Source organism: Oncorhynchus clarkii, chromosome 2 (genome assembly GCF_045791955.1).
Source record: "Oncorhynchus clarkii lewisi isolate Uvic-CL-2024 chromosome 2, UVic_Ocla_1.0, whole genome shotgun sequence".
NCBI classification, from domain to species: Eukaryota; Metazoa; Chordata; class Actinopteri; order Salmoniformes; family Salmonidae; genus Oncorhynchus; species Oncorhynchus clarkii.
Window position 1 is genome coordinate 92,730,194 of NC_092148.1, and position 18,488 is coordinate 92,748,681.

The following is an 18,488-nucleotide window of genomic DNA, read 5'->3' on the forward strand; positions in this document are numbered from 1 at the left end:
ACCACTGAGCCAGGGCTGAGATATCAGAAAACATGCCTCAATGCAGGGATGGGATATGACACTGTACTTCACATTTTACCTTTATCCACACCGATACCTCGAGAAGATTGAAATAGTTATTTTCCCAGTAGCCACTTTGGAATGGGAGTGTCAGCCAATCAGCTCCTTTGTTGTTCAATGTGTCACACTATTCCATAATGGCTGCTGCTAGCTAGCATGAGGAAGAAAATGGCAATTTTCTGGAAAAACTAGCAGTATTTCAAATCTTCTCAACGGAGCAGTGTGGATGAAGGTAACATTGAGTACAGTGGCATAACCCATCCCTACATTGAAGTATGTTTTCCGACCCATATCTCGCGCCAGCTCAAATGGTGTCTTAAGGTAACCATGAGTGTAGTACCACAGTGCAGTTCAGTGTAAACAAGCATAATGGCAGGGTAGATATCTTCTGCCAAGTCCATTACATTACAATGAATTTACAGTGTACCACCACCACTGAAAAAACAGCTGAAAGCAATCACTGAATAACATCATAGGAATGCAGTAAGACACGTCATTTTTTCTCACATCTGTTTCAATACGGAGCACATGTGGCTGCACTGGAGTAAAACGAGTGCACCCACTGTAATTAGAAACCTACCTCATCAGAAACCCCTGGATAATTCATACATTTTACCTATGCAAGTGCACATAAGGTAGCCAGCATTATACTGGTATGAAAGGTGTCTCCAAAACAGTCCAGCAGTTTTCAAAAAAGGTTTTGGAAAGCAAAGATTGATCACATTCTTCCTGAATCATATAAGCTGCATCTACACAGGTAGCCACAATTCAAATGTTTTTTTTTTTCTTTCACTAATTGGTATTTTGAATAATCAAATCAGCTCTGAAAAATATCTCAATTTGAAATATCTCATGTGATTGGTCAAAAGACCAATTAGAGGAAAAATATCAGACTTGGGCTGACTGTGTAAACGCAGCCATATGCTTCTTTCATAACCAAGTCGTAGGAGGTGGGAATTTAACCAATTGGATACATTCATGTGCTTTGAACTCGTTGAAAAATATCTGCTTAGCTAATGGCCAACAAGCTGCGTAAACAAAACTAAAACTTAATCTATCATGCTTGTAAACAAATTATAGTGTTAAAAAAAAAAAAAAAAATGTTTGTTGTTGGATTGCTGTTATAGAGGTAATTTCCTTAGTAGGTGACGTCAGCATGTGGGAGAAGTGAGTTTCTCAGGATAATAGATGAGTTTCGCACTAGTAATTACCAGTTGGAAGGCCATTCAAGTGGATTCTGTCGTAATGTGGTAAATTCCCACTTGGTTAGGAACGCAGCATTAGTCTACGAAGCAGAGTACTAGTATGTGTGTGTGCCTTGTATGGTATGGTCATTGTAAGCAGATGTAACAGTATAACTTTAGACCGTCCCCTCGCCCATACCCGGGCGCGAACCAGGGACCTCTGCACACAACAACAGTCACCCTCGAAGCATCGTTACCCATCGCTCCACAAAAGCCGCGGCTCTTGCAGAGCAAGGGGAACTACTACTTCAAGGTCTCAGAGCAAGTGACGTCACCGATTGAAACGCTATTTAGCGCGCTAACTAAGCTAGCGGTTTCACATCCGTTACACAGAGAAGGCTGTTATATTACAGTATTTGACTACCCCTTGTTGTTGGACATAGGAGCAGCCCTTCAGTATAGGTTATCAGCAAAATAGAACACTGGAAGAAATGCAAGGACAAGCTATGACATATTTGTTATTTATTGAAATCACACACATCTTTATAATATATAGCACATATTCTTTATGAAATGACAGAAGGACAATCCTATGTAATAGAAGCCTACTGATGTGATGCTGATGGTCACATTAGCTGTGGAGATCTAATGTTGGCTTTGGAAATTAGTATTTCAATGCATTGAAGTATAAATCTGGTAAATTCTCCCCTAATTATCCATATGAGTTGTGAGAATCTATGTAAATCACATTTATAAGATATTCAATGTTATACATTCCATTATCAGATTGACATTTTATAAATATAGGCCTATATGTGAAACAAATCCTGCCTGGTAGCACATTTAAGCAATAAGGCCCGAGGAGGTGTGGTATATGGCCAATATACCACGGCTAAGGGCTGTTCTTATGCATGACGCAACGCGGAGTGCCTGGACACAGCCCTTAGCCGTGGTATATTGGCCATATACCACAAACCCCCGAGGTGCCTTATTGCTATTATAAACTGGTTACGAACATAATTAGAGCACTAAAAATACATGTTTTGTCATACCTGTTGTATACGGTCTGATATACCACGGCTTTCAGCCAATCAGCATTCAGAGCTCGAACCACCCAGTTTATAATGAACGATAGATAGTATGTCATGGAATGCTGCAATATTACTTTTGTCATCAATTTACTTTGAGATTCCAATTGATTGTCAATGACTTGTTTAAATTGTATTATGAAATGATCGTGCTTATTGTAAAGATTACAGTGTAGCAGTCTGGAACAGCACATCTTAACAGGTTATAACTTCTATTTCATCCCAAGGTGCAGGATTTTCCTGATTGGTCCTGGTCCACCCCAGAATCCCCTTTGGGGAAAAAAGATCAGATGTACGTTGAAGACTAATATTCCCCACCAAAAATATCCATTTAGACTTTATTTCCTGCCACTATAGTCTACATACGGGGTTGTGTTTATTAGGGCATACAACAGAAAATGAAAATAAGGGTGTCTTATTGGTTAAACGCTCCATGTTTCAGTCAGTTTTTCCATTTTGGTGCCTAATGAACACAACCCAGGAAATCTCTTTGACAGCTACTTACTTGAGAAGACCATGCCAGTACAGATGAGGCATCACGTCAGCTTTCATGTGGTACATGGTCCATCTCTCCTTGCTTTGGTCAATGGGGAACGTCTCCAATGGCTGACCACTGTAGTCAAACTCAGCCAGAATGACTTTACTGTAACTCGTCACCAAAGGGCAGGAAGTGTAGCCGTCGTACTGTAAACACAAGTATTTTAGCACAGTGTTATCTCGTAGTTTTGAAAAAATGAAATGCGTAATTTGTAAAATTTCAAAAAGGAGGTTAGGTTTAGTTGATTTAGTGTTAGTTATGTAACGTACCTTCGTATCCGGCTTTTCATTCTTCAAGACTTTTGAAATAGTCCTGTCCAGAATACTAGACTGAGCAGCTGGAAATAAAATACACCATGTTATCTTTCCCATGCTCAATAGAAAATATACTACATGTAGCCAGGTCCATAATTATTGGCACCCTTGATAAAAAAATGTTTTAATGATATAAAAAATAAAATACTGAGCTATATAGTATGCTTAAAACAATTGGGAAATCATATTGTTTTATAACAATACAATTGTTCAGAGAAGTAGTACGAAAAATCTGAGGAAGATAGGGGTCAAAATGATTGGGACCTCTGTTTTAAATACTCCAGGATAACAACACTGAGCCTTTTTCTAAAAATGTTTTATGAGATTGGAAAACACTTTGGGAGGGATCTTAGACCAGTGGTTCCCGCAAAGAGAAACAACAGTCCATCATTACTTTAAGACATGAAGGTCAGTTAATCCGGAACATTTCAAGAACTTTGAAAGTTTCTTCAAGTGCAGTCGCAAAAAACCATTCAAGCGCTATGATGAAACTGGCTCTCATGAGGAACGCCACAGGAAAGGAAGACCCAGAGTTACCTCTGCTGCAGAGGATAAGTTCATTAGAGTTAACTGTCTCTCATGAGGACCGCCACAGGAAAGGAAGACCCAGAGTTACCTCTGCTGCAGAGGATACGTTTATTAGAGATAACTGCACCTCAGATTGCAGCCCAAAGAAATACTTCAAATAACAGACATCTCAACATCAACTGTTCAGAGGAGACTGTGTGAATCAGGTCTTCATGGTCAAATTGCTGCAAAGAAACCACTACTAAAGGACACCAAAAATAAAAAAAAGAGACTTGCTTGGGTCAAGAAACACAAGCAATGGACATTAGACCATGGACATTAGACCGTCCAAATTGGAGATTTTTGGTTTTAACCGCCGTGTCTTTGTGAGACGTGGTGTGGGTGTACGCATTCTTTGCATGTGTATTTCCCACCATGAAGCATGGAAGAGGAGGTGTTATGGTGTGGGGGTGCTTTGCTGGTGACACTGATTTATTTAGAATTCAAGGCACACTTAACCAGCATTCTGCAGCAATTTGCCATCCCATCTGGTTTGGCCTTAGTGGGACTATAATTTGTTTTTCAACAGGACAAAGACCCAACACACATCCAGGCTGTGTAAGGTCTATTTGACCAAGAAGGAGAGTGATGGAATGCTGCATCAGATGACCTGGTCTCCACAATCCCCCAACCTCAACCAAATTTAGATGGTTTGGGATGAGTCAGACCACAGAGTGAAGGAAAAGCAGCAAACAAGTGCTCAGCATATGTAGGAACTCCTTCAAGACTGTTGGAAAAGCATTCCAGGTGATGCTGGTTGAGAGAATGCCAAGAGTGTGCAAAGCGGTCATCAAGGCAAAGGGAGGCTATTTGAAGAATCTCATGTATAAAATATATTTGTTTAAAACCTTTTTGGTTACTACATGATTCCATATGTGCTATTTCATAGTTTTGATGTCGTCACTGTTATTCTACAATGTAGAAAATAGTACAAATAAAGAAAAACCCTTGAATAAGTAGGTGATCTAAAACTTTTGACTTTTAGTTTGTGTATTTCTAGTTTTTTAGTTTTTTTTAAAGTTACTCAGTCGACTCATTTCAAACTTATTCTTGAAAGTTGCACAAGGTGTGATATCTAAATTGGGTAGTACATCATCAGTTCCTCTTGTCATGTTAGTCATTGCAGACCTTACAGAGATATTTATAACTAGTCAGAAATGTCCAGATCAATTAGCCCAACTAGTCTGCTCATGTTTTTTTAAATTATTATTTTTGCCCATAGACATTGTTGTATTTAAAAAAAAAATATATATATATATATTTTTTTTTTAAATGGCAACCTTTTCTTTGCACCCCATGACAAAATGTGTAGAACTGCAGGAAATAAGCTTTTGCATGACAAAATTATCTCCACTAACAAGAGGGGTGTGAACTGCTTGTGTCATGAACAGTGCTTGACACCATAGAAATAGATGTGGCGCATGCAGGTGGGGGGAGGGGGTTGTTCCCCAATGCTGGAAGGGGAGCCCAAGTGATAAAGTTTGGGAACCCCTGTCTTAGACCATTCCACCATACAACTTGATATCCTTCAATGTTATGGAGCCATTTTGCTTCCACTGGTCCTGTGGCCCTTGTTAAGGTCAACAGCATCATGAACTTTACCCAGTAGCAGGACATTTTAGCCAAAAACCTGGTTGCCTCTGCCAGGAGGCTGACACTTGGCCGCAACTAGATCTTCCAGCAAGACAATAACCCCAAGCATTAATCAAACTCCACAAAGAAATTGTTAATTGAACTATAAACATTTTACAATGTCTATTTTAGTCTTTGGACTTGAACCACATTGAAAACCTGTGGTTTCAAATCAAATCTTGACTTGATTTGAAACAGAGCAGATGAAGGATGTGTGGAAGAATGGTCCAAGATCCCTCCGAACGTGGTCTCCAACTCATAAAACATTCTAGAAAAAGGCTCAGTGTCGTTGTCATTACAAGGGGAGGGTTCCCGGAGTAAAACAGGGGAGGATTCCCGGAGTAAAACAGAGGAGGGTTCCCGGAGTAAAACAGAGGAGGGTTCCCGGAGTAAAACAGGGGAGGGTTCCCGGAGTAAAACAGGGGAGGGTTCCGGAGTAAAACAGGAGAGGGTTCCCGGAGTAAAACAGGGGAGGGTTCCCGGAGTAAAACAGGGGAGGGTTCCCGGAGTAAAACAGGGGAGGGTTCCCGGAGTAAAACAGGGGAGGGTTCCCGGAGTAAAACAGGGGAGGGTTCCCGGAGTAAAACAGGGGAGGGTTCCCGGAGTAAAACAGGGGAGGGTTCCCGGAGTAAAACAGGGGAGGGTTCCCGGAGTAAAACAGGGGAGGGTTCCCGGAGTAAAACAGGGGAGGGTTCCCGGAGTAAAACAGGGGAGGGTTCCCGGAGTAAAACAGGGGAGGGTTCCCGGAGTAAAACAGGGGAGGGTTCCCGGAGTAAAACAGGGGAGGGTTCCCGGAGTAAAACAGAGGAGGGTTTCCGGAGTAAAACAGGGGAGGGTTCCCGGAGTAAAACAGGGCAGGGTTCCCGGAGTAAAACAGGGCAGGGTTCCCGGAGTAAAACAGGGAGGGTTCCCGGAGTAAAACAGGGCAGGGTTCCCGGAGTAAAACAGGGGAGGGTTCCCGGAGTAAAACAGGGGAGGGCTCCGGAGTAAAACAGAGGAGGGTTCCCGGAGTAAAACAGGGGAGGGTTCCGGAGTAAAACAGAGGAGGGTTCCCGGAGTAAAACAGGGGAGGGTTCCGGAGTAAAACAGGGGAGGGCTCCGGAGTAAAACAGGGGAGGGCTCCGGAGTAAAACAGGGGAGGGCTCCGGAGTAAAACAGGGGAGGGCTCCGGAGTAAAACAGGGGAGGGTTCCGGAGTAAAACAGAGGAGGGTTCCGGAGTAAAACAGGGGAGGGTTCCGGAGTAAAACAGGGGAGGGATCCGGAGTAAAACAGGGGAGGGTTCCGGAGTAAAACAGGGGAGGGCTCCGGAGTAAAACAGGGGAGGGTTCCGGAGTAAAACAGTGGAAGGTGCTGGAGTAAAACAGGGGAGGGTTCCGGAGTAAAACAGGGGAGGGTTCCGGAGTAAAACAGGGGAAGGTGCTGGAGTAAAACAGTGGAAGGTGCTGGAGTAAAACAGTGGAAGGTGCTGGAGTAAAACAGGGGAAGGTGCTGGAGTAAAACAGGGGAGGGTTCCGGAGTAAAACAGTGGAAGGTGCTGGAGTAAAACAGGGGAGGGTTCCGGAGTAAAACAGTGGAAGGTGCTGGAGTAAAACAGGGGAGGGTTCCGGAGTAAAACAGTGGATGGTGCTGGAGTAAAACAGGGGAGGGTTCCGGAGTAAAACAGTGGAAGGTGCTGGAGTAAAACAGGGGAGGGTTCCGGAGTAAAACAGTGGAAGGTGCTGGAGTAAAACAGTGGAAGGTGCTGGAGTAAAACAGGGGAAGGTGCTGGAGTAAAACAGGGGAGGGTTCCGGAGTAAAACAGTGGAAGGTGCTGGAGTAAAACAGGGGATGGTTCCGGAGTAAAACAGGGGAAGGTGCTGGAGTAAAACAGTGGAAGGTGCTGGAGTAAAACAGTGGAAGGTGCTGGAGTAAAACAGGGAAAGGTGCTGGAGTAAAACAGGGGAGGGTTCCGGAGTAAAACAGTGGAAGGTGCTGGAGTAAAACAGGGGAGGGTTCCGGAGTAAAACAGTGGAAGGTGCCGGAGTAAAACAGTGGAAGGTGCTGGAGTAAAACAGTGGAAGGTGCTGGAGTAAAACAGGGGAGGGTTCCGGGTAAAACAGTGGAAGGTGCTGGAGTAAAACAGGGGAGGGTTCCGGAGTAAAACAGTGGAAGGTGCTGGAGTAAAACAGGGGAGGGTTCCGGAGTAAAACAGTGGAAGGTGCTGGAGTAAAACAGGGGAGGGTTCCGGAGTAAAACAGTGGAAGGTGCTGGAGTAAAACAGGGGAGGGTTCCGGAGTAAAACAGTGGAAGGTGCTGGAGTAAAACAGGGGAAGGTGCTGGAGTAAAACAGGGGAAGGTGCTGGAGTAAAACAGTGGAAGGTGCTGGGTAAAACAGTAAAACAGTGGAAGGTGCTGGAGTAAAACAGTGGAAGGTGCTGGAGTAAAACAGTGGAAGGTGCTGGAGTAAAACAGTGGAAGGTGCTGGAGTAAAACAGTGGAAGGTGCTGGAGTAAAACAGTGGAAGGTGCTGGAGTAAAACAGGGGAGGGTTCCCGGAGTAAAACAGGGGAGGGTTCCCGGAGTAAAACAGGGGAGGGTTCCCGGAGTAAAACAGGGGAGGGTTCCCGGAGTAAAACAGGGGAGGGTTCCCGGAGTAAAACAGGGGAGGGTTCCCGGAGTAAAACAGAGGAGGGTTCCCGGAGTAAAACAGGGGAGGGTTCCCAGGGGAGTAAAACAGGGCAGGGTTCCCGGAGTAAAACAGGGCAGGGTTCCGGAGTAAAACAGGGGAGGGGAGTAAAAAGGGCAGGGTTCCCGGAGTAAAACAGGGCAGGGTTCCCGGAGTAAAACAGGGGAGGGTTCCCGGAGTAAAACAGGGGAGGGTTCCCGGAGTAAAACAGGGGAGGGTTCCCGGAGTAAAACAGGGGAGGGCTCCGGAGTAAAACAGAGGAGGGTTCCCGGAGTAAAACAGGGGAGGGTTCCGGAGTAAAACAGAGGAGGGTTCCCGGAGTAAAACAGGGGAGGGTTCCGGAGTCAAACAGGGGAGGGCTCCGGAGTAAAACAGGGGAGGGCTCCGGAGTAAAACAGGGGAGGGCTCCGGAGTAAAACAGGGGAGGGTTCCGGAGTAAAACAGAGGAGGGTTCCGGAGTAAAACAGGGGAGGGTTCCGGAGTAAAACAGGGGAGGGCTCCGGAGTAAAACAGGGGAGGGTTCCGGAGTAAAACAGGGGAGGGCTCCGGAGTAAAACAGGGGAGGGTTCCGGAGTAAAACAGGGGAAGGTGCTGGAGTAAAACAGGGGAGGGTTCCGGAGTAAAACAGGGGAAGGTGCTGGAGTATAACAGTGGAAGGTGCTGGAGTAAAACAGTGGAAGGTGCTGGAGTAAAACAGGGGAAGGTGCTGGAGTAAAACAGGGGAGGGTTCCGGAGTAAAACAGTGGAAGGTGCTGGAGTAAAACAGGGGAGGGTTCCGGAGTAAAACAGTGGAAGGTGCTGGAGTAAAACAGGGGAGGGTTCCGGAGTAAAACAGTGGAAGGTGCTGGAGTAAAACAGGGGAGGGTTCCGGAGTAAAACAGTGGAAGGTGCTGGAGTAAAACAGGGGAGGGTTCCGGAGTAAAACAGGGGAAGGTGCTGGAGTAAAACAGGGGAGGGTTCCGGAGTAAAACAGTGGAAGGTGCTGGAGTAAAACAGTGGAAGGTGCTGGAGTAAAACAGGGGAAGGTGCTGGAGTAAAACAGGGGAGGGTTCCGGAGTAAAACAGTGGAAGGTGCTGGAGTAAAACAGGGGAGGGTTCCGGAGTAAAACAGGGGAAGGTGCTGGAGTAAAACAGTGGAAGGTGCTGGAGTAAAACAGTGGAAGGTGCTGGAGTAAAACAGGGAAAGGTGCTGGAGTAAAACAGGGGAGGGTTCCGGAGTAAAACAGTGGAAGGTGCCGGAGTAAAACAGTGGAAGGTGCTGGAGTAAAACAGTGGAAGGTGCTGGAGTAAAACAGGGGAGGGTTCTGGAGTAAAACAGTGGAAGGTGCTGGAGTAAAACAGGGGAGGGTTCCGGAGTAAAACAGTGGAAGGTGCTGGAGTAAAACAGGGGAGGGTTCCGGAGTAAAACAGTGGAAGGTGCTGGAGTAAAACAGGGGAGGGTTCCGGAGTAAAACAGTGGAAGGTGCTGGAGTAAAACAGGGGAGGGTTCCGGAGTAAAACAGTGGAAAGTGCTGGAGTAAAACAGGGGAGGGTTCCGGAGTAAAACAGTGGAAGGTGCTGGAGTAAAACAGGGGAGGGTGCTGGAGTAAAACAGTGGAAGGTGCTGGAGTAAAACAGTGGAAGGTGCTGTAGTAAAACAGTGGAAGGTGCTGGAGTAAAACAGTGGAAGGTGCTGGAGTAAAACAGTGGAAGGTGCTGGAGTAAAACAGGGAAGGTGCTGGAGTAAAACAGTGGAAGGTGCTGGAGTAAAACAGTGGAAGGTGCTGGAGTAAAACAGTGGAAGGTGCTGTAGTAAAACAGTGGAAGGTGCTGGAGTAAAACAGTGGAAGGTGCTGGAGTAAAACAGTGGAAGGTGCTGGAGTAAAACAGTGGAAGGTGCTGGAGTAAAACAGGGGAGGGTTCCGGAGTAAAACAGTGGAAGGTGCTGGAGTAAAACAGTGGAAGGTGCTGTAGTAAAACAGTGGAAGGTGCTGGAGTAAAACAGTGGAAGGTGCTGGAGTAAAACAGTGGAAGGTGCTGGAGTAAAACAGGGGAGGGTTCCGGAGTAAAACAGTGGAAGGTGCTGGAGTAAAACAGTGGAAGGTGCTGGAGTAAAACAGTGGAAGGTGCTGGAGTAAAACAGTGGAAGGTGCTGGAGTAAAACAGTGGAAGGTGCTGGAGTAAAACAGTGGAAGGTGCTGGAGTAAAACAGGGGAGGGTTCCGGAGTAAAACAGTGGAAGGTGCTGGAGTAAAACAGTGGAAGGTGCTGGAGTAAAACAGTGGAAGGTGCTGGAGTAAAACAGTGGACGGTGCTGGAGTAAAACAGGGAAAGGTGCTGGAGTAAAACAGGGGAGGGTTCCGGAGTAAAACAGTGGAAGGTGCTGTAGTAAAACAGTGGAAGGTGCTGGAGTAAAACAGTGGAAGGTGCTGGAGTAAAACAGTGGAAGGTGCTGGAGTAAAACAGTGGAAGGTGCTGGAGTAAAACAGGGGAGGGTTCCGGAGTAAAACAGTGGAAGGTGCTGGAGTAAAACAGTGGAAGGTGCTGTAGTAAAACAGTGGAAGGTGCTGGAGTAAAACAGTGGAAGGTGCTGGAGTAAAACAGTGGAAGGTGCTGGAGTAAAACAGGGGAGGGTTCCGGAGTAAAACAGTGGAAGGTGCTGGAGTAAAACAGTGGAAGGTGCTGGAGTAAAACAGTGGAAGGTGCTGGAGTAAAACAGTGGAAGGTGCTGGAGTAAAACAGTGGAAGGTGCTGGAGTAAAACAGTGGAAGGTGCTGGAGTAAAACAGGGGAGGGTTCCGGAGTAAAACAGTGGAAGGTGCTGGAGTAAAACAGTGGAAGGTGCTGGAGTAAAACAGTGGAAGGTGCTGGAGTAAAACAGTGGAAGGTGCTGGAGTAAAACAGTGGAAGGTGCTGGAGTAAAACAGGGGAGGGTTCCGGAGTAAAACAGTGGAAGGTGCTGGAGTAAAACAGTGGAAGGTGCTGGAGTAAAACAGTGGAAGGTGCTGGAGTAAAACAATTTTAAACCCTATCTTTTTTTAGATATATTTTATGTATAACTTGTTAAACAAAATCTCTTTCTCTGAGCAATTGTATTGGTATATAATAATATAATTCCCCAACTGTTTAAAGCATACAATATAGCTCAGTATTTGAATTATTTATTTTATACAGTCTTTTTCACTCATCTTTATCAAGGGTGCCAATAATTATGGACCTGACTGTAGGTACAGGTTTTCAACCTGGCAGGTGGGCAGGCAAATACCATTAAAAAAGTTTTGCAAGAGCAGTTTCCCCTAACTTGGTGTTTTGTGGTGTTATTTTTTTGTAGTGGGAAAATAGAAGAACTGAAACCACATACCCACCGCAGCAGCTGTTTTGGCTGTTGGCAGGTTGGTGCAGTCTCCGATCCCGAACACGTTGGGATACTTGTTATGTTGAAGGGTCTCCTTGTTGACGTCCAGCCAGCCAGCCTCATCAGCCAATGAGGATCCTTTAATCACCGGGCTGGGTCCCATTGGAGGAGTGACGTGAAGCATCTCATACTGACAGAAAGAAAATATTGTTTTTGCTCATTTTCAGTCAATGAATCAAATTAAATTATTCAACCATGACTGTCTTGTTGTTGCCCAGTGAATGTTCCGATATGAATAATTCTGGATTGTTTGTTTCTTGGCATCAAGCTTCTATGTCATCTTAGATAATCTATTGCAGATGTGTAAAACAAACCCCTCTGAACGACCATTCCGTGTTCTCCATGTGTACATCATAGCTGCCTGGAACTTAGCCTGGTCCCAGATATGTCTGTGTTGTCTTGCCAACTCCTACGGTCTTTGTGACACATGATAATGACCATAGGCATAGGAGTTGGCAACATAACACAAACAGATCTGGGGCCAGGCTACCTGGAACTTACCTCAAACACTTCAGTTTCTCCAGGATTGTCAAGGTTTACCTCAAACACTTCAGTTTCTCCAGGATTGTCAAGGTTTACCTCAAACACTTCAGTTTCTCCAGGATTGTCAAGGTTTACCTCAAACACTTCAGTTTCTCCAGGATTGTCAAGGTTTACCTCAAACACTTCAGTTTCTCCAGGATTGTCAAGGTTTTCAAACACGGCCTCCTGCTTGTTGGCCCGGACCTCTACGAGGTTGTGTCTGAGATTCACCTGGATGTCGCGATTCTTCACTATCTCCCACAATGCATCTGCATATTTCTTGATCCCAAACAGCACTGGCAGTGACGTGTTGTACACGACGTTGGCAGTTGCTCTTTTCCCTGTCTTCTTCGAGAAGGATCAGATCAGAATAACTTTTTATGCTGGGTTGTGTTCAGTAGGTATGAAATGGGTTTGTGTTCAGTAGGTATGAAATGGGTTTGTGTTCAGTAGGTATGAAATGGGTTTGTGTTCAGTAGGTATGAAATGGGTTTGTGTTCAGTAGGTATGAAATGGGTTTGTGTTCAGTAGGTATGAAATGGGTTTGTGTTCAGTAGGTATGAAATGGGTTTGTGTTCAGTAGGTATGAAATGGGTTTGTGTTCAGTAGGTATGAAATGGGTTTGTGTTCAGTAGGTATGAAATGGGTTTGTGTTCAGTAGGTATGAAATGGGTTTGTGTTCAGTAGGTATGAAATGGGTTGTGTTCAGTAGGTATGAAATGGGTTGTGTTCAGTAGGTATGAAATGGGTTGTGTTCAGTAGGTATGAAATGGGTTTGTGTTCAGTAGGTATGAAATGGGTTGTGTTCAGTAGGTATGAAATGGGTTTGTGTTCAGTAGGTATGAAATGGGTTTGTGTTCAGTAGGTATGAAATGGGTTTGTGTTCAGTAGGTATGAAATGGGTTTGTGTTCAGTAGGTATGAAATGGGTTTGTGTTCAGTAGGTATGAAATGGGTTTGTGTTCAGTAGGTACGAAATGGGTTTGTGTTCAGTAGGTACGAAATGGGTTTGTGTTCAGTAGGTACGAAATGGGTTTGTGTTCAGTAGGTACGAAATGGGTTTGTGTTCAGTAGGTACGAAATGGGTTTGTGTTCAGTAGGTACGAAATGGGTTGTGTTCAGTAGGTATGAAATGGGTTTGTGTTCAGTAGGTATGAAATGGGTTTGTGTTCAGTAGGTATGAAATGGGTTTGTGTTCAGTAGGTATGAAATGGGTTTGTGTTCAGTAGGTATGAAATGGGTTGTGTTCAGTAGGTATGAAATGGGTTTGTGTTCAGTAGGTATGAAATGGGTTTGTGTTCAGTAGGTATGAAATGGGTTTGTGTTCAGTAGGTATGAAATGGGTTTGTGTTCAGTAGGTATGAAATGGGTTTGTGTTCAGTAGGTATGAAATGGGTTTGTGTTCAGTAGGTATGAAATGGGTTTGTGTTCAGTAGGTATGAAATGGGGTTGTGTTCAGTAGGTATGAAATGGGTTGTGTTCAGTAGGTATGAAATGGGTTTGTGTTCAGTAGGTATGAAATGGGTTTGTGTTCAGTAGGTATGAAATGGGTTGTGTTCAGTAGGTATGAAATGGGTTTGTGTTCAGTAGGTATGAAATGGGTTTGTGTTCAGTAGGTATGAAATGGGTTTGTGTTCAGTAGGTATGAAATGGGTTGTGTTCAGTAGGTATGAAATGAGTTTGTGTTCAGTAGGTATGAAATGAGTTTGTGTTCAGTAGGTATGAAATGGGTTTGTGTTCAGTAGGTATGAAATGGGTTGTGTTCAGTAGGTATGAAATGGGTTTGTGTTCAGTAGGTATGAAATGGGTTTGTGTTCAGTAGGTATGAAATGGGTTTGTGTTCAGTAGGTATGAAATGGGTTGTGTTCAGTAGGTATGAAATGGGTTTGTGTTCAGTAGGTATGAAATGGGTTTGTGTTCAGTAGGTATGAAATGGGTTTGTGTTCAGTAGGTATGAAATGGGTTTGTGTTCAGTAGGTATGAAATGGGTTTGTGTTCAGTAGGTATGAAATGGGTTTGTGTTCAGTAGGTATGAAATGGGTTTGTGTTCAGTAGGTATGAAATGGGTTCGTGTTCAGTAGGTATGAAATGGGTTCGTGTTCAGTAGGTATGAAATGGGTTTGTGTTCAGTAGGTATGAAATGGGTTTGTGTTCAGTAGGTATGAAATGGGTTTGTGTTCAGTAGGTATGAAATGGGTTTGTGTTCAGTAGGTATGAAATGGGTTTGTGTTCAGTAGGTATGAAATGGGTTTGTGTTCAGTAGGTATGAAATGGGTTTGTGTTCAGTAGGTATGAAATGGGTTGTGTTCAGTAGGTATGAAATGGGTTGTGTTCAGTAGGTATGAAATGGGTTGTGTTCAGTAGGTATGAAATGGGTTTGTGTTCAGTAGGTATGAAATGGGTTTGTGTTCAGTAGGTATGAAATGGGTTGTGTTCAGTAGGTATGAAATGGGTTTGTGTTCAGTAGGTATGAAATGGGTTGTGTTCAGTAGGTATGAAATGGGTTTGTGTTCAGTAGGTATGAAATGGGTTTGTGTTCAGTAGGTATGAAATGGGTTTGTGTTCAGTAGGTATGAAATGGGTTTGTGTTCAGTAGGTATGAAATGGGTTTGTGTTCAGTAGGTATGAAATGGGTTGTGTTCAGTAGGTATGAAATGGGTTTGTGTTCAGTGGGTATGAAATGGGTTTGTGTTCAGTAGGTATGAAATGGGTTGTGTTCAGTAGGTATGAAATGGGTTTGTGTTCAGTAGGTATGAAATGGGTTTGTGTTCAGTAGGTATGAAATGGGTTTGTGTTCAGTAGGTATGAAATGGGTTTGTGTTCAGTAGGTATGAAATGGGTTTGTGTTCAGTAGGTATGAAATGGGTTGTGTTCAGTAGGTATGAAATGGGTTGTGTTCAGTAGGTATGAAATGGGTTTGTGTTCAGTAGGTATGAAATGGGTTTGTGTTCAGTAGGTATGAAATGGGTTTGTGTTCAGTAGGTATGAAATGGGTTTGTGTTCAGTAGGTATGAAATGGGTTTGTGTTCAGTAGGTATGAAATGGGTTTGTGTTCAGTAGGTATGAAATGGGTTTGTGTTCAGTAGGTATGAAATGGGTTTGTGTTCAGTAGGTATGAAATGGGTTTGTGTTCAGTAGGTATGAAATGGGTTTGTGTTCAGTAGGTATGAAATGGGTTTGTGTTCAGTAGGTATGAAATGGGTTTGTGTTCAGTAGGTATGAAATGGGTTTGTGTTCAGTAGGTATGAAATGGGGTTGTGTTCAGTAGGTATGAAATGGGTTGTGTTCAGTAGGTATGAAATGGGTTTGTGTTCAGTAGGTATGAAATGGGTTTGTGTTCAGTAGGTATGAAATGGGTTGTGTTCAGTAGGTATGAAATGGGTTTGTGTTCAGTAGGTATGAAATGGGTTTGTGTTCAGTAGGTATGAAATGGGTTGTGTTCAGTAGGTATGAAATGGGTTTGTGTTCAGTAGGTATGAAATGGGTTGTGTTCAGTAGGTATGAAATGGGTTGTGTTCAGTAGGTATGAAATGGGTTTGTGTTCAGTAGGTATGAAATGGGTTGTGTTCAGTAGGTATGAAATGGGTTGTGTTCAGTAGGTATGAAATGGGTTTGTGTTCAGTAGGTATGAAATGGGTTTGTGTTCAGTAGGTATGAAATGGGTTTGTGTTCAGTAGGTATGAAATGGGTTTGTGTTCAGTAGGTATGAAATGGGTTTGTGTTCAGTAGGTATGAAATGGGTTTGTGTTCAGTAGGTATGAAATGGGTTTGTGTTCAGTAGGTATGAAATGGGTTTGTGTTCAGTAGGTATGAAATGGGTTTGTGTTCAGTAGGTATGAAATGGGTTTGTGTTCAGTAGGTATGAAATGGGTTTGTGTTCAGTAGGTATGAAATGGGTTTGTGTTCAGTAGGTATGAAATGGGTTTGTGTTCAGTAGGTATGAAATGGGTTTGTGTTCAGTAGGTATGAAATGGGTTTGTGTTCAGTAGGTATGAAATGGGTTTGTGTTCAGTAGGTATGAAATGGGTTGTGTTCAGTAGGTATGAAATGGGTTGTGTTCAGTAGGTATGAAATGGGTTGTGTTCAGTAGGTATGAAATGGGTTTGTGTTCAGTAGGTATGAAATGGGTTGTGTTCAGTAGGTATGAAATGGGTTTGTGTTCAGTAGGTATGAAATGGGTTTGTGTTCAGTAGGTATGAAATGGGTTTGTGTTCAGTAGGAATGAAATGGGTTTGTGTTCAGTAGGTATGAAATGGGTTTGTGTTCAGTAGGTATGAAATGGGTTTGTGTTCAGTAGGTATGAAATGGGTTTGTGTTCAGTAGGTATGAAATGGGTTTGTGTTCAGTAGGTATGAAATGGGTTTGTGTTCAGTAGGTATGAAATGGGTTTGTGTTCAGTAGGTATGAAATGGGTTGTGTTCAGTAGGTATGAAATGGGTTTGTGTTCAGTAGGTATGAAATGGGTTTGTGTTCAGTAGGTATGAAATGGGTTTGTGTTCAGTAGGTATGAAATGGGTTTGTGTTCAGTAGGTATGAAATGGGTTTGTGTTCAGTAGGTATGAAATGGGTTTGTGTTCAGTAGGTATGAAATGGGTTTGTGTTCAGTAGGTATGAAATGGGTTTGTGTTCAGTAGGTATGAAATGGGTTTGTGTTCAGTAGGTATGAAATGGGTTTGTGTTCAGTAGGTATGAAATGGGTTTGTGTTCAGTAGGTATGAAATGGGTTGTGTTCAGTAGGTATGAAATGGGTTTGTGTTCAGTAGGTATGAAATGGGTTTGTGTTCAGTAGGTATGAAATGGGTTTGTGTTCAGTAGGTATGAAATGGGTTTGTGTTCAGTAGGTATGAAATGGGTTGTGTTCAGTAGGTATGAAATGGGTTTGTGTTCAGTAGGTATGAAATGGGTTTGTGTTCAGTAGGTATGAAATGGGTTGTGTTCAGTAGGTATGAAATGGGTTTGTGTTCAGTAGGTATGAAATGGGTTTGTGTTCAGTAGGTATGAAATGGGTTTGTGTTCAGTAGGTATGAAATGGGTTTGTGTTCAGTAGGTATGAAATGGGTTTGTGTTCAGTAGGTATGAAATGGGTTGTGTTCAGTAGGTATGAAATGGGTTGTGTTCAGTAGGTATGAAATGGGTTTGTGTTCAGTAGGTATGAAATGGGTTTGTGTTCAGTAGGTATGAAATGGGTTTGTGTTCAGTAGGTATGAAATGGGTTTGTGTTCAGTAGGTATGAAATGGGTTTGTGTTCAGTAGGTATGAAATGGGTTTGTGTTCAGTAGGTATGAAATGGGTTGTGTTCAGTAGGTATGAAATGGGTTTGTGTTCAGTAGGTATGAAATGGGTTTGTGTTCAGTAGGTATGAAATGGGTTTGTGTTCAGTAGGTATGAAATGGGTTTGTGTTCAGTAGGTATGAAATGGGTTTGTGTTCAGTAGGTATGAAATGGGTTTGTGTTCAGTAGGTATGAAATGGGTTGTGTTCAGTAGGTATGAAATGGGTTGTGTTCAGTAGGTATGAAATGGGTTTGTGTTCAGTAGGTATGAAATGGGTTTGTGTTCAGTAGGTATGAAATGGGTTGTGTTCAGTAGGTATGAAATGGGTTTGTGTTCAGTAGGTATGAAATGGGTTTGTGTTCAGTAGGTATGAAATGGGTTTGTGTTCAGTAGGTATGAAATGGGTTTGTGTTCAGTAGGTATGAAATGGGTTGTGTTCAGTAGGTATGAAATGGGTTTGTGTTCAGTAGGTATGAAATGGGTTTGTGTTCAGTAGGTATGAAATGGGTTGTGTTCAGTAGGTATGAAATGGGTTGTGTTCAGTAGGTATGAAATGGGTTTGTGTTCAGTAGGTATGAAATGGGTTTGTGTTCAGTAGGTATGAAATGGGTTTGTGTTCAGTAGGTATGAAATGGGTTTGTGTTCAGTAGGTATGAAATGGGTTTGTGTTCAGTAGGTATGAAATGGGTTTGTGTTCAGTAGGTATGAAATGGGTTTGTGTTCAGTAGGTATGAAATGGGTTTGTGTTCAGTAGGTATGAAATGGGTTTGTGTTCAGTAGGTATGAAATGGGTTTGTGTTCAGTAGGTATGAAATGGGTTTGTGTTCAGTAGGTATGAAATGGGTTTGTGTTCAGTAGGTATGAAATGGGTTGTGTTAGGTATGAAATGGGTTTGTGTTCAGTAGGTATGAAATGGGTTTGTGTTCAGTAGGTATGAAATGGGTTTGTGTTCAGTAGGTATGAAATGGGTTTGTGTTCAGTAGGTATGAAATGGGTTGTGTTCAGTAGGTATGAAATGGGTTGTGTTCAGTAGGTATGAAATGGGTTTGTGTTCAGTAGGTATGAAATGGGTTGTGTTCAGTAGGTATGAAATGGGTTTGTGTTCAGTAGGTATGAAATGGGTTTGTGTTCAGTAGGTATGAAATGGGTTTGTGTTCAGTAGGTATGAAATGGGTTTGTGTTCAGTAGGTATGAAATGGGTTTGTGTTCAGTAGGTATGAAATGGGTTTGTGTTCAGTAGGTATGAAATGGGTTG

At 43.2% G+C, this 18,488-nt stretch overlaps 1 protein-coding gene across 1 annotated transcript in view; it reads right to left on the bottom strand.

The window, feature by feature from the left end:
* Window positions 1–1,749: 1,749 nt before the first annotated feature.
* The window catches only part of LOC139376408 (sulfide:quinone oxidoreductase, mitochondrial-like), a 28,518-nt gene continuing 11,779 nt past the window's right edge, over window positions 1,750–18,488 (bottom strand). Inside the window, exons 6-10 of the mRNA XM_071118978.1 lie at window positions 12,098–12,307; window positions 11,387–11,570; window positions 3,140–3,207; window positions 2,838–3,016; window positions 1,750–2,602 (exon numbers count right to left, since the gene is read on the bottom strand). Coding sequence (XP_070975079.1) covers window positions 2,545–2,602; window positions 2,838–3,016; window positions 3,140–3,207; window positions 11,387–11,570; window positions 12,098–12,307 — 699 coding nt within the window. The 3' untranslated portion in view covers window positions 1,750–2,544. The remainder of the gene's footprint in view (window positions 2,603–2,837; window positions 3,017–3,139; window positions 3,208–11,386; window positions 11,571–12,097; window positions 12,308–18,488) is intronic.